Here is a 16,221-nt window from a genome sequence, read left to right as displayed (position 1 = left end):
TGGTCACTGTTATAGCTTGTTGGGAGCAGCAGGGGATGTGTATTGCTTCAGCAATACTCGGACTGTTTACTACCATTATAGAATCTCAATCATCAATAAACTTGTGGTAATATTGTAATAAAATCATGTTTGTCAGTATGACAGTTATTGTATGATAATCCTCAATAAAACAATCACTTTGTACATTCATTATATTATCCATGTAAGATGTCATTCTCCTGACATGTTTTTCTATTTACATTATCAATTATAAACATTGTTGTGTAAAACAATCTACAAGATTAAGATACCTATAAGTTACAAAGAAGTCCTGTAGTTATCATCAGTGGTGTGATTATATATGTTAAGTCTTTAAACAGGAGATGGTACAAAATTGATTTGTTGAATTAATAAAAGAAAAATGTTGCTTCAATAACTGCAATCGTGTTACGGTGCTACCCAGAGTTCAGTTCTGTTATGATAAGACGTGTTAAAATCTGGTTCGTTAATACAACTTACCGGTAGATCGTCCTGTGTTAATTTATTTATGTGTCTGCAGACTGATGGAGATTATTAATTATTATTATCGCTATTTGTTAGTCAAAATTCAGTATCAATTTGTCTTCATTTTATCATAAATTTTCACTAATTTGTATCTTTTAAAGTCTTTCAACATAGTATTTTAGTTGGACATTGGTTGCTGTATCAATGCCATATTGGTACAGGGTTGACAATGTGTTTCACAGATGTTTATTGGATTGTAAAGAGAAAATAATAAAGGTTGATTTTTAAGTGTATTCTGCCTTTCGCAGTGAGTAACCTACTCTAGCGAGTACCTATTGATTATCATGGTACATGAATTGTTTTTGAGAATATTTGTCCTACTTTTTATTTTTAAAAAGTTTTACACAAAGTTTATAAATGATACCTACTTCTGAATTACGATAAAATTTCCCACTATTTTCAAAGTTTTTGTGCAAATGACTATGTAATGGCGTGTATATGCTTTCTGTTTTTGCCACTTAACAAGTTAAAAATACAACTAGGTACATGTACATCTGTATCTTTAATCTAACTTGTGTCAACTGTCCTACATGACAACTTGCCAGATCTTGTACAGCTGTAATAAAATCATATACCTCATGTTCTTTTTAGCTATTTAATCACAGATATTCAATACATGTACTATATGCTTGTTTAACATTTTCTTCATTTTTTTCTCGTTTTGTATTTTACAACCCTGTCTTTTTTGTTAGATTTTGTATATTAATATATACTTATTTAGTTATTAGATTTCATTTTGTCATAAAACACTATAAATTTATCATTAAACTGTTATGAATGCTTATGATGACGTTAGGAAAGTGGACACTCACATTATAGACTTTAAACTTTCGTATTTGTGGTCTGTTGTTTCAGGATATTGATTTTCATCTGGATGTGGAAAAAATGAAGAAAAAATTTATTAAAACAAATCTAAAGGTGAACTTATCCATACAATTATCATTGTTATGACTTGTCATCTCTGTAAACATAGCTATGTTTAGATTCATGTATTTTAATTTGAGCTAGTGTTTTTTCCTGTCCTTGACAGATTTCGCACAATGAATGCAACATGTAAAATGTATTTTTAGCTCACCTGGCCCGAAGGGCCGGTGAGCTTATGCCATGGCGCGGCGTCCGTCGTCCGTCGTCCGTCCGTCCGTCCGTCCGTCTGTCTGTCCGTCAACATTTCCTTTAAATCGCTACTAGTCATAGAGTTCTGCATGGATTGTGACCAAATTTGGCCACAAACATCCTTGGGGGAAGGGGAACAGAACTTGTATAAATTTTGGCTCTGAGCCCCTGGGGGCAGGAGGGGCGGGGCCCAATAGGGGAAATAAAGGTAAATCCTATAAATCGCTACTAGTCATAGAGTTCTGCATGGATTGTAACCAAATTTGGCCACAAGCATCCTTGGGGGAAGGGGAACAGAACTTGTATAAATTTTTTTCTCTGAGCCCCCGGGGGCAGGAGGGGCGGGGCCCAATAGGGGAAATAAAGGTAAATCCTATAAATCGCTACTTGTCCTAGAGTTCTGCATGGATTGTGACCAAATATGGCCACAAACATCCTTAGGAGAAGGGGAACAGAACTTGTATAAATTTTGGGTCTGACCCCCTGGGGGCAGGAGGGGCGGGGCCCAATATAGAAAATAAGGTGTAAATCCTATAAATCGCTACTAGTCATAGAGTTCTTCATGGATTGTAACCAAATTTGGCCACAAAACATTCTTTGGGGAAGGGGAACAGAACTTGTATAAAATTTGGCTCTGACCCCCCCGGGGGCAGGAGGGGCGGGGCCCAATAGGGGAAATAAAGGTAAATCCTATAAATCGCTACTAGTCATAGAGTTCTGCATGGATTGTAACCAAATTTGGCCACAAGCATCCTTGGGGAAGGGAAACAGAACTTGTATAAATTTTGGCTCTGACTCTCCGGGGGCAGAGGGGCGGGGCCCAATAGGGGAAATAAAGGTAAATCCTATAAATCACTACTTGTCCTAGAGTTCTGCATGGATTGTGACCAAATTTGGCCACAAACATCCTTAGGAGAAGGTGAACAGAACTTGTATAAATTTTGGCTCTGAGCCCCTGGGGGCAGGAGGGGCGGAGCTCAATAGGGGAAATAAAGGTAAATCCTATAAATCACTACTAGTCATAGAGTTCTGCATGGATTGTAACCAAATTTTTGACCACAAACATTCTTTGGGGAAGGGGAACAGAACCTGTATAAATTTTGACTCTGACCCCCCGGGGGCAGGAGGGGCGGGGCCCAATATGGGAAATAAAGGTAAATCCTATAAATTGCTACTTGTCCTAGAGTTCTGCATTGATTGTGACCAAATTTGGCCACAAACATCCTTGGAGAAGGGGAACAGAACTTGTATAAATTTTGGCTCTGACCCCCCGGGGGCAGGAGGGGCGGGGGCCCAATAGGGGAAATAAAGGGTAAATCCTATAAATCGCTACTAGTCATAGAATTCTGCATGGATTGTAACCAAATTTAGCCACAAACATTCTTTGGGGAAGGGGAACAGAACTTGTATAAATTTTGGCTCTGACCCCCCAGGGGCAGGAGGGGCGGTGCCCAATAAGGGAAATAAAGGTAAATCCTATAAAATCGCTACTTGTCCTAGAGTTCTGCATGGATTGTGACCAAATTTGGCCACAAACATCCTTGGGAGAAGGGGAACAGAACTTGTATAAATTTTGGGCTCTGACCCCCAGGGGGCAGGAATGGTGGGGCCCAATAGGGGAATTAGAGGTAAATATTCAAATTTCTTCAGAAAATAAACAATGAACCTGTATCCAGAATATTACTTGGCATTACAAACCAGGTGTGAGCGATACAGGCCCTCTGGGCCTCTTGTTTACAAGAGATATTGATATATGTTTTAATTTTCTGTGCAATACTGCATGTAGATTTGAGCACTATGCGCGTCCAAGCTAGCTATTTGTGTCTGTTTTAGGCAACACAACAACATGCTAACACTATAATCATGGCCTGTACATGTAATGGCTGTCACATGGATGCCTCCGAGATTAAGATTGTGTCCATTTATATTAATGTCACTTATCTGATGAGGCTTGATTTTATTTTTACACACAAATCTTAAAAGTTTCAGCTTGATAGTTATATAGTATAAGGTTGTCACTTGACCTTATACATAATGTAGAAGTTTCTTCAATTTTTTCTTAAAAAGAATTTATTTAACAATTCTTTTTGTTGTATTATATAAGAGATAAAATACATCTGTAATGAGAGAGATGTTTGTCATTTGATAAGACAAACATTTACGACATAGATAATACACTGCATTTCCAATGTCAGAACCTGTTTTCTACATCATAATAAGTGTACTATATTTTAGAGGTCTGCCGTTGAACCCTATCTGTGAACACCAAAAGTGTAATACAATTATGACAAATATCAATAGTACATGATCAAAGTCATGTACTCCGCTGCGTCAAGGTTTGTTTATAAGGTGGGGGTGGCCAAATATGACTTGAAGGGCTCGTGGGTTTGGATGTTACGATTTGGTGTTTTTAAAGATGGCGACTGGGGAGAATTCAATTGCGCTTTATTGTGTCACTAAAGCCAAAGGAACTTTTTGAGACTTTGTAACAACACATTACAATCTGTATTATTGTTCACAATCATATGTTAATGTGTATGTACCAATCCCTACATTCCTGTAATCTCTGTACTATTTTATATTTTGTAGTTATGACTGATACCAATGTTTATCCCATTAATATGAAGTTTATATTGAGTCTGTTATGTATAACTTTACAACAAGGGAAGGTTACAAAATGGATCGCTATGTTACACTACCTTTTTTTAATTGTTTACTTTTAGGTTTATATATTTTGGTCTCATGTATTACTTTTTTCTTTTTTTTTTAAACTTCAGAGTGCCTTGTCTTTTTTTTGGTTACATCATAGATTTAAATATAAAATTACAGATAAAACAAATCATGCTGTCCATTTTGTGGTAATAAATTTCCAAATGATTTGGAATCTTGCCTGTTAACCATAAGAACAAGTCCTGTACAATACTGATATGCTGTTTGAAACAGGTACATTATTTCTATAGGCAATAAAATATTTTGTCTTCCTAACTCAAGTCTTATTATATGTATGTTGTGGCTCAGATTCAACACCGGATCATAGGAGATTATAGATACCGATCACCAAATGTCTCCGCAGACCTTATAATGGGTCTTTTAATGGAAAACCAGTCTGAATGGATTTCAGGATCATTCATTTGTACAAATTTACTTTTCATGGAGTAAAATGATGCTTCTGTATATTCCTGATGAGGCTTAACAAAACAAGTGGCCCATGGGCCTTAACTGTCACCTGAGTTTGTTTAGAATGAAACAAAGACATATAAACACTAATATACTGGCCCTTGAAGTCGGTCAGTGATTTTATAAATTTGACTTTTTAATCTATGAAGAGTATTTGCTTCCATCAAACCTGTGAACTCAGAAGATTTTTTGAAATTTTAAGTCATTTTGACCCTGTTTGGCCCCGCCCCTCTGGTCCCCAACGGGGTCAGAGAGGACCGATATGCATGTTAAAATACTATATCTCAGGTTAATAAATCTAATGAAGTTTGACTCATTTCCTATGAAAATTCAGAGCAAATAATGTTCATACATGTATTTTTCATATATAAACTAAAGTAAACTTGACCCCCTCCCCAAGGGGAAACATGAGACCCCAGGGTCATATAATTCACAAATTTCATAAAACACCTGAAGACCTTTCCATCTATAAAGAGTATTTGATTCTACCATTTTCAGAATTTAAGAAGAAGATTTTTGAAGTTTTAGTCTATTTGCCCTTTTTGGCCCCTGCCCCTCTGCTCTAAGGGGGTCAGCCAAGACCAATATGGATATGATATTAAAATGCTATCTCAGGCTAATAATTCTTAACAAGTTTTGACACATTTCCTATGAAAATTGACTAAACAATGCTCATAAATGTGCTTTCCCTATATAAACTATAGTAAACTTGATCCCCTCCTCAGGGGGAAACGTGAGAATCCAGTCATATATATAATTCCCAATTTTTGTAAAGGACCTTAAGACCTTTCCTTCTATGAAAAGTATTTGATTTTCCAGAATTTTAGAAAAAAGGTTTTTTGAAGTTTTTAGCCTATTTTACCCCTTTTGACCCCGCTCTAAGGCCCCTGGGGGTCAGTCATGGAAAATTTGTAAATATGATATCAATGTTCATCTCATACTGATTTTCTGACAATATTTGACTCATTTTCTATTACAAATGACCAAATAATGCTCAAAATGTGTTTTCCCCATATTAACTATAGTACATTGTAAACTTAACCACATTCCACCACATCTATGAGTAGAGAAGAAGATTTTTGAAATTTTAGTCAATTTTACCCCATTTGGCCCCTCCCACAGTCCCCTGGGGGTGGGGTGGTGACCATATCATTCACAATTTTGATTGGGCTTATGCCTTAGAAGGTTTGTGTGCAAAATTTCATAGAAATTACGTACTTCAGAAGTTGAAAATGTAAATTGTTTACGGCCATATGATGCACGACGCACAACAACGGACAAAAGGCGATTGAAATAGGTCACTTGAGACTTTGCCTCGTGTTACCTAAAAAGTCAAATTATCTCCAGGATTCTACAATTCTGGTGACCAATTAAGGCCATCAGCTGCCTGCATAAGATTTGCACAATTCAAGCACCACCTTTTTAGTCAATTCGGTTGAATTTCACCTAAGCGACAAAGGAAGTTGATGGAGATGTCGGGTATCTAAAGATGACATGGGCTCACATCATGCAGTAATTAAAAGCAGCATTTATATAGTGTAACATACTATTACATGTTGTATCTTTTTAATTCAGTCAGTAGAGCCACATATAATTGAGTTTGTTAGTAACTATAAACCACCATGATAAAAGAACAGACAAAAGATGATTCACAAGTTTATTTTATAGAAAATTCAAATATATGCACAAATTGCACATGTATGTATGCATATTTAGTTTTCAAAATGAAAAATAAAAAATTCACAAACTCTTCGAACTTATATCAGATTTGTATGCCACTCAACATTATTCTCTATAATAATTATAATAGTATTACAAAAAGACAAATCAAGACTGCCTAGTATTGACTACATGTACTTTATCATCACTAAGTACATGCAGCGCCTCATATTTCAAACTTACGTAAGAATGCCAACTCAATTACAACATTATTTTAATATATATAGGTACAGCAGAGAAAGCAATCACTCCAGAATCAGGGGGAATAACTCCATTTTATAATACCATCCGGCTGACGGAATGTTAGTTGATGAGAGAATTATCCCATAAAGATATAACATTACATTTATTGTTATATCATAATATTCAAATTGTAAGTGAATATATATACATATTCCTTGCAAGTACTAGGTAATTTGTTTCAAACAAACAAAACAATAACAATATTCCAAAATATTAAGAGTAACAATGAAAAAAAAAAAAAAAAACAAAAAAAAAAAACAACAATCAGAAACCTGATTAAATAATAAGCAACAAATTAAAGCTCGCAAATTAATCATGACAGTAACAATAAAATGGAGAGAAACCAAAATGAAACAACAAAGCAACAAAACGTGTGTCCCATCTACAATCCTGGGCTAAAAGCTTTCTTATTCTACAGAATGTGAAGACCTGCAGTAGATGTTCTCTGGAATATAGTTCTCTATCAAAGGAATATACAAGCTCAGAATAAGTTAAAGCATGACTACATTCTTATATAAATATGAGGAAAATCAAACAATGAAATGAGAAGCAAAGTTATTAATAAGCCAATCCAATGATTCAAAGGCAATTATTTACGGTAATAAAAAAAAAACATACAGTATATAAACAATAAAAATATAGCTATCTTTTAAAGTTTGACGTTAGTATGAGAAGTTTGATTATTAAACAGCAATCGTAATACTGGAATGACATAGAAAAAATCTGACAAATACAAAACAAAAATAAAGTATGAAAAGAGAGACGGAATGACAGGAACCTCCATACCATGATGTTGGTTTCCTATAATCTCAAAACATCTTAGCATATATCCATCTAGTTTTTTAAGTACTGATGGACCAAAAACCTATGATAAGCTGAAGTGTTAAAGTGATGTTTTATCATCAAACATAAAATGTAATTGACAAATTCTAGGAATAGTAACAAGCAATGAAAAAGCACAATATTAAGTAAAGATTATACTTAATATTCCTTATATCTGATGTGAAACATTTTATAATCTGAAACAAAGCTGTCAAAATCAAGAAGGGAATGGTGATATAGTCCTAGACCACCGTCGTGTCGTAGACAATAGGTGATTATCTATCACTGAGAGGTCTGATAGTAGGATCATCATGATTGTACTATCGCTTGTAAAAATAGAATGATTTCATTGTCTGCAGGACAATGTCGCACATTATTTATATCACCATGTATTAACTAAATACATGTAGTTAGATTGTAATTATATATCTTATTATCTGAAGAAACAAGCACTTAATGATGCATGCAGCTTAAATATTTTGTCACTGTCAATCTACCTGAAGTAACACACATAATAACCAAACACTAAATGATGCATGCAGCTTAAATATTTAATCACTGTCAATCTATCTGAAGTAACATACATGATAACCAAGTACTAAATGATGCATGCAGCTAAGCACTAAAAATCTGATAACATACGTCACTAGCATAAAAGCAGCTTAAATATATTATCAAATATCTTCAAATCTGAAGTATTAAACAAGCACTAAACCATGCATGCATCTTACAAGTAAAGCATACCATAAACTGACTATAACTATCTTAAATATTTACTGATCAACACTGAATCTTCAACAACATACATATTACCATTGATATCTCATTATTCTTATTCCTTAACCTAGCTAGAAGTTTAGGCAAGAATCATATGACCAGTAGAACAATGGAACTCCATCGCAACAAATAACAGTATGATGTATAACCATTGCACCTAAAATGAGAATAAATCTACAACTCTGATTGTAGAAGATTTTCAACCATAAATACTGCTTGTGCAACAATTCTGTCTTTCCAAAATAGTACTATCTATATAAGATATACACATTTAACTAGTAACAATAGGTTATATATATTATGTTACAAGCAAACCAATAACAAAAGATGATAATAGCTGTTACTAACAGTACATATAACACACAAACTCATTATTAATTAGGATACTTACCCTTACTAATAATACATTACCTGCTTCAGTTTCTCAAAACAAACTAAACCCTAGCTAACAGACTTCAGTCCAACATTTTGACATATAAGAAGAAAGTTTTGACTTCTGGTAAGTTGGCACTTTTTTTTGAAGAATTCAGGGTCTAGCAGGTATAAAATATCTATTAGAGAACAACTATGATAAAATCCAGATGCCAGGGTACATTATTTACAGGAATATTGAATGTTATAATTGATATTGTTAATTAGAAAGTTATACCACACAAAGAAAGAGAATTGTGTAAATATACAGGATGGAAACTTCATAGAAAAAAGATTTAGTCTGATTGTATGTGTCATCATTATTATTGTTAAACAAGAAAACATCATTATAATGATGCTAGTGTTCACATAAACATAATACTATACAAAAATGTTTATGGTGCTATAGAGTTTGTATGGTCTGATTCTGTACACTTAAAATATCACCGAACTTTGTAGGATATCATCAGTAATAATACACTGCAGCATATTAAAGCTATCCTCGTAATGACATATACGTAAACTTCAATTTATGATATAAATACTGTATATAAACATATAATCTGTTCAATGTTAAAGGCACAGTAAGATACAGTTTACATACACCTGATAACAGAGTCTGGTATAAAAGCCATACCGATATCAGTTTCAAAACACACTACAATTAGTAAATAGCTAACCATGGTATGAAGACAAAGGTAAAGCAAATAACCTAGCTTTTAATGAAAAACAAAAGAATGAATTTCAAACAAGTATTAATTAGTATTGTGTTACTTTATCAAAACACAAACATATATCCTTCATTGACAAGTAAATCATCTAACACCATTTCAATAACATATGGGTAATCAACATACAATGCATATGAATAGTACAGTACAATAACTAAGACTATTTATCAATAATAGAAGTGGTGGGTCTTATTTCAAAACACATAGCAAATCACATCTGCTTACAAAGTCATATAACTACAACAGTGTCTTGGGAAGTATAATGATGTACTGGATTTCATTGTTACAATACATAGATAACTCTCCTATGGATCCCATCTATCACAACATGATAATATTCAATACAAACTAGGACCTTATTTATGATTTTTAAGCTCAATACAAAATGTAATGTGTAACAATGTCATCATAATCAATTGCCAAACATTTTAACATGATAAAAGAAGATTGTCTCCCCTTTATTTAGAAAAAAACCCCACAATTTAATGAATATAAGTATAAGTTGTGTCCCATATCAATATTATTCAAAGCTCACTTAGTGAATCATAGTTTTTGTGATATATACATCTAGAGTACATATGGCACTATGAATCTCTGTCTCCTCTTCCTGTTCTTGTTACAAGCATAAACAAGATATGTATACATTGATACATTGACGCCATATGTCTATCTCCTTTCTCTCTCCTTTTGTCTGTAAGACTCAAACAAGACAAGCCACACATTGACACATTGTGACACGAGGAGTTTATCTGGAGTGTCTGCGTCCAGTCTGGTAATAGTGTCCGTTAACCAGTCTGGCAGGAGAGGTTCCTCGTCGTACAAAGGACTGTACAAATAACCTTCCAGGTTTCGTTGAAGACTGAAGGAGAAAATTACAAAATAATGCACAACTTCAAATAATCAAAGGTGAAAATATAGGTCAAAATGATCTTATATTATTATATAAAAAGTTTCAGTAAGAGGGCTTTACATTGTATATTATAATTATTATGTGTGTGATTATTATGTGATATGAATAGCCAATAATGAGATGATGGTGGGCGCATCAACCAACATTCATCCAGTAGTGTTAAACCTCAAGGAGGAATGCTAGGGGGTGATTACAGTCACCTTTATAACTTGGCATCTACAGCCCTCACCTTTGATTAAGTATATCGTAGGCGTCCTCATCATCTGTGTTTTGTGGAATGGCGATCATCAGCATGATACACTCAAACAGAAACTCCATAAAGACCTCTACTTTATCTGTCTGTAGTCCGTCACAGAAGTACTGCAGATTCTCTCGCTGTTGGTCTGTCAGCTCCTTTCTGTAATCTTCCCCGAGACTGTCAAATACATCCTGTAAAGTAAATGGCCCCCAACATAGTTAAATAAACAATACCGCAATAATTTCACCTATATATTTAGTATATTTATATGGTCCAACAAATTCAAATGTCTCCTTAACATGTTTTATATTTGGCATCTATATCCGAGCACTTGTATTTCTGAAATCAGCATTTAAAACAAACAAACAACCCCAAAACAAGTAAACTGTATGTTTAGAATGTCAAAAAGATTTAGTACAGGGCTTTCCTTCTTTCACCAAAATATTTTTTGTAAATCAAGTAATTTCCATGGATAGTGGCAATTCGAAAACATATTAAACCCCATCTTTCAAAAAGGCTGGGAAAAAAAATTTGGTCAATATCTGCTACAGCTACTATTGATCAAACACTATTCATGTTATTGTTTCTTTTGCCATTGAATTACTATGTAATTGTAAAAGAGCAATAAATTGAATTGAATTGAAAAAGTATATAAAGAATTGCAAAAATATGTTTACTTTTCCGTAGCTAATGGGTCAATACTATTAGTTCTGATGGATTTACTCATGTCCATGTTTGAATAAAATGAATTAAGATGGATTTTGTTAGATTTAACCTTGTTTTCAAGGTAAAACCTTTTTTTATTGCACAGAAGGAAGGACAGACCTAAACCAATAAATATTGCTTGCTTCTGTAAAGAGGAAATATACCTTTCTATGTTTTGCCAGCCATTTGGTCTTTTCCTGTGCCAGAGTGAGCCACAAACACTGAACATGCTGACATTGACATTCTGCCTTGGACTGTTAAAAAAATGTGTATGTCAAATATCTACACACAAGTCTTATCACAATACAGGTTTCTACAATTACAATGCATATACTTTATCATTATTTATTTATCTAATATCATACAAAAATGATATATAGTTTTAAGGGCCGGTATTTTCTTGTTTGTTGAAATAGTTTACCAGATTTTTATTATCTTGGCGAAACCAGAGAATAAGTCAGATTTCAGGGCAGTATTTTACGTTGGCCTGACCAATGAGTTTGTCAGTTTGAGGGCAGTATTTTACCTTTGGCCTGACCAATGGGTTTGTTAGTTTGAGGGCGGTATTTTACATTTGGACTGACCAATGGGTTTGTTAGTTTGAGGGCAGGTATTTTACATTTGGACTGACCAATGGGTTTGTTAGTTTGAGGGCAGTATTTTACATTTGGACTGACCAATGAGTTTGTCAGTTTGAGGGCAGTATTTTACATTTGGACTGACCAATAGGTTTATTAGTTTGAAGGCGATATTTTACCTTTGGACTTTGGGTTTATTAGTTTGAGGGCAGTATTTTACCTTTGGACTGACCGATAGGTTTATTTAGTTTGAAGGCGATATTTTATCTTTGGACTGACCAATGGGTTTGTCAGTTTGAGGGCAGTATTTTACCTTTGGACTTGAGTTTGTCATTTTGAAGGCAGTATTTTACCTTTGGACTGACCAATGGGTTTGTTATTTTGAGGGCAGTATTTTACCTTTGGACTGACCAATAGGTTTATTAGTTTGAAGGCGATATTTTACCTTTGGACTGACAATGGGTTTGTCAGTTTGAGGGAGTATTTTATCTTTGGACTGACCAATGAGTTTGTCATTTTGAGAGCAGTATTTTACCTTTGGACTGACCAATGGGTTTGTCAGTTTGAGAGTCTGTGTCATGAAGGTGTCCAAACGGAAGGTAGGATTTTCACCAACAGACTTGAGGAAGCTAATGGTGATATCCAGTTTGTCCAGACAATCACAGATTTCAGGTAGACTTCTCAGCTCCTGGCAGATCTGATGTCGTACGGCAGCTCCCAACTGTACCTGTTACAACAATAACCAAACAACATACACAGAGACTGAATACATTAGAGATTTAATATTCCAACCATTTCATATTCTACCAACATCTGTTTTGAAGGATGCGCTTGATTTTGATGGCCAGGGAAACTTCAGTTTCCACAGTAAAACATCAACACAATGACAAATGTCCCACATTGATCTCTTGATTGATTCGTCTCACTCCTTACCTCATCTATGTCCAAGGAATTGAGGACTCCTAGGACCAAATATCTTAACTGTGTGACCACTAACAGATCCTACATTATTTATATATAATTAACTTGATCTGTACACGTGTCTTAGAGTTTATCGAAGTTTATTATCTGAAATTTGATGGCCATGTTCTGAAAACTAACAGTGACATATCAAAAAGATTGTGAATCTCGTACAAACCTGTGGGATCTTCTCTCTCAGACTCCTGAACACAATCGCATTTGTGACATCTGATCTATACGTCATTACTTCAATCTGTAAAACCAAAACAACCACATTCTCATTCCTCTCTTACAAAGAAATTTCATTACAATAAGCAAAAAGACTGGATCTGTAAAATGTATAATATAAAGTTTGTCTTGCTCCTTACCTCATCTATGTCAATATCTGATTTTGCAAACAAGAATCGGTCTCCCAGTTGTCTCTCTATATTTCCAAAGTCATACTCGATCTTAGTGCCCTTGCCGACCTCAAATGAGTAGTTACAGTTGGCAAGTACGATGGGAAGTATGTCTCGTTCTGGATGGTAGCTTATCAGGTGGGCAGGACTCAGGTCATGAACTTTGACCTTGGGTAAATCTGTCATCCTGCAAAACAAATTTATTGAATCATCTTTCTCAAATGATTTTGAAATTGTCAGATGATTCCTCTGATGACTATGCTAACCAATGGTTATCATCCATTTAAATAAGAAACCTAACATTTTGAGATGTTACGAAAAAATTAATGAATTCTTACAGATATGACCTAAGACGTTCAAATTCTGCAAGAATTTAGTTTTTTTTTTTTTTTTTTTTTTTTTTTGCATTTCACACAAATACAAGATTGTTCTTAATCAACAATAGTGATAGATACAAATTTTAAACCATATAAAACTTGTTTTATTCAAACCTATTAATTTCACCTTTAAAACATCACCAAACTGCATGTAGAGGTTTTCATTTCTTTTCTACAATTTGTTGCTGGTGTAATAGTGACCAGAGAGTTTGAGGTAGAGAGTATGGAGATGGGTGTTGATGTATAAGGGATGGGTGTTGGTCTATGTTAAACTTACTTCTGTCGTTTCACCTTGCAGTATTTCTCCAGGAAGCTTTTCTGTTTCTTTAACAAGAAGTATACGAGTACATAGGAACATAGACCAGCATCTTTAATCGTTGGTAAGAGCATAGAGATGGGTGAATTGTCTGTAATCTGCTTGGAACAGAACTCTTTGGACACAACAGCAATCCCATTGGATGTTGGGCAAGCTATAAAATATTAGATCCATCAGAGAAATCAAAATCTTTGTGAAATTAAAGCATGTTTCTATTGGCTCAATCAGATTTTCGTGCAAACTTGATTTTGAAACAGGTTTGCACAAAACGTTATGATAAGTACTAAAGTAAGAAGTTTACAGTATCTAATTTTTATAACAATTGTCAGATTTTACATGAACAGCGAATGAAATGTTTGTAGCGGAATAAGTGTGTAAGTAAAAATACTTTAATCCTGTCTTGTCTCTCAACTAAGATGAAATTTCTTAAAGATGCTACACCATTTTTGACGAATGGTATTTTTTTCTTTATCAAACACAGAAGCAAAGAAATTAGTATTTTTCTTCAGTTAAAATAGTTACTTTACACCATTACCACCATTGAAAAGAACGTCTTATTTTGTTTAAATATATATATATTAAAGATAATTAATTGCGCCCTGAAAAAAATCCATGGCACTATGCCCTATATGGAATGAAATACTGAATCTGCATGCAACAAAAATAATACAAATTATTTCATATGTAGTTTTGTGTTAATTAGACATACATATATAGGATTAAACATCAGTTATTGTTCAATGATAAGTATTGTTTATGCTCTGTTAGCAGTGGAGCATCTTTAAGCCATGTGATGAGTGTATTTGGTAGATATGTATAGACAACTTAGACCAGCTACATCTTTTAGATTGATAGGACAGTGTTTTGTATAGCTATGTAAACCATTCAGAATCTAACTCCTAGCCAACAGCTAAGACTTACGAAAGTTTTCCAGTGCCTGTCGTACACAATTCCAGGCTTCAGCAAAATTCTGAATCAGCAGTTTCACTTCATCATCTTTACCATCTACAAAAGAAAGGTCGTAGAAGTTAAATGCCATCAGTACCAGAAGTAATATATCGTTAGTTTTGTAATATATATGTAATGTTAAAGACTGAACATGTACATACCCAGTACTACAAAAGCAAGTGGTAAAATTGTGAAATCTTTAACAACAACAAGAGGCCCTTCAGACCAATTTGGAACTAATTCCCTTCATTTCTACAGAAGGATTTTATTTGCTACCGGTATATTTCCTCAATTGGGCCCTGCCCCTCAGGCCCCTGGGGGACCAGCCTGAGGGGTGGGGCCACCGTATATACATGATTGATTCTCCTTTACCCAAGGAAGCTTCAGACCAAATTGGAACTTATTCCCTTCATTCCTACAGAAGAAGAAGGATAAACAAATTTGCAACATTTCCCCTGTACAGCCCTGCACCTCAGGCCCCTGGGGGACAAGAAACACCATTTATACAAAATTATTTCCCTTTCATCCAAGAAAGCTTCAGACCAAATTAGAACAAAATCCCTTCATTCCTACAGAAGAAGATGTATTTTAAAGAATTTGCTATATTTCCCCTACTGGGCTCGCCCCTCAGGCCCTGGGGGCCTGGCCCACCATTTATACAAGATTGGTTCCCCTTGACCCAAGGAAACTTCATACCAAATTTGGTCAAAATCAATTCAGTTGACATGTTCATGACTAGAAGGAACTTTTGTGAAAAGTTGAAGGACGATGGATGCCGCGCCATGACATATCCTATACATTGTCAAGTACAATGTACATTATTTTGTAACAGATATGAGCTTTGACAAAAGTGTTCAACGTATTTATCAGAATTAATGTCATTTGATTAGTATGTTTAACCTTGAATGAAGTCATATTGTGCCTGTTCCACTGTGAAGGCTGTAGCCTCGGCTCGGTCCAGCTTCCTCTGGTATTTGTTGATCAAAAGCCTCTGTAGACGTAGGATGCTGGGGACCAGACGGATAGCTCGCAGGTGACAATCCTTCAAATCCACAAAAGATGGTGTAAATGATAGAATAATTAGGTAACATTTGTATGGTTACAAAGATCATTTACACACATTAGAGAATATTATTCCAGTCACAATTATTTCATATTCTGAACAGATCATACCTCGTTCAGAAACAGCCTAAGGATCTGGTGTTCTTTTCCCATCTTTGTCTGGAAGACAGTGGTGAGGTGGTCCATGGAGATC

The 16,221-nt window shown here is 34.7% G+C and overlaps 1 protein-coding gene across 1 annotated transcript; it reads right to left on the bottom strand.

Moving 5' to 3' along the window:
- Positions 1-8,303: 8,303 nt before the first annotated feature.
- Positions 8,304-16,215, bottom strand: LOC138314015 (E3 ubiquitin-protein ligase RNF213-like). The gene is made up of 10 exons (XM_069254220.1): positions 16,140-16,215; positions 15,867-16,008; positions 14,940-15,023; positions 13,980-14,172; positions 13,296-13,512; positions 13,106-13,180; positions 12,503-12,694; positions 11,554-11,643; positions 10,676-10,875; positions 8,304-10,395 (listed from the first exon to the last, which is right to left on the bottom strand). The coding sequence occupies exons 1-10, from the start codon at positions 16,212-16,214 to the stop codon at positions 10,203-10,205; spliced, it is 1,461 nt and encodes a 486-aa protein (XP_069110321.1). The 5' UTR covers position 16,215; the 3' UTR covers positions 8,304-10,202.
- Between the last annotated feature and the right edge of the window lie 6 nt (positions 16,216-16,221).

This window comes from Argopecten irradians, unplaced genomic scaffold (assembly GCF_041381155.1).
Source record: "Argopecten irradians isolate NY unplaced genomic scaffold, Ai_NY scaffold_1196, whole genome shotgun sequence".
Classification (NCBI taxonomy): domain Eukaryota; kingdom Metazoa; phylum Mollusca; class Bivalvia; order Pectinida; family Pectinidae; genus Argopecten; species Argopecten irradians.
Note: the sequence above shows the minus strand (reverse complement) of the source record. Positions and strands in the feature narration are given on the sequence as shown.

Bases quoted from the DNA above. Each gene is read 5' to 3' on its own strand.
- LOC138314015 (XM_069254220.1), bottom strand. From the start codon at position 16,214: ATGGACCACCTCACCACTGTCTTCCAGACAAAGATGGGAAAAGAACAC. The intron at 15,024-15,866 runs GTTAAACATACT...TTTCTTTTGTAG, and splicing joins ACAATATGACTTCATTCAAG to ATGGTAAAGATGATGAAGTG. The intron at 14,173-14,939 runs GTAAGTCTTAGC...AATATTTTATAG, and splicing joins ACAGGCACTGGAAAACTTTC to CTTGCCCAACATCCAATGGG.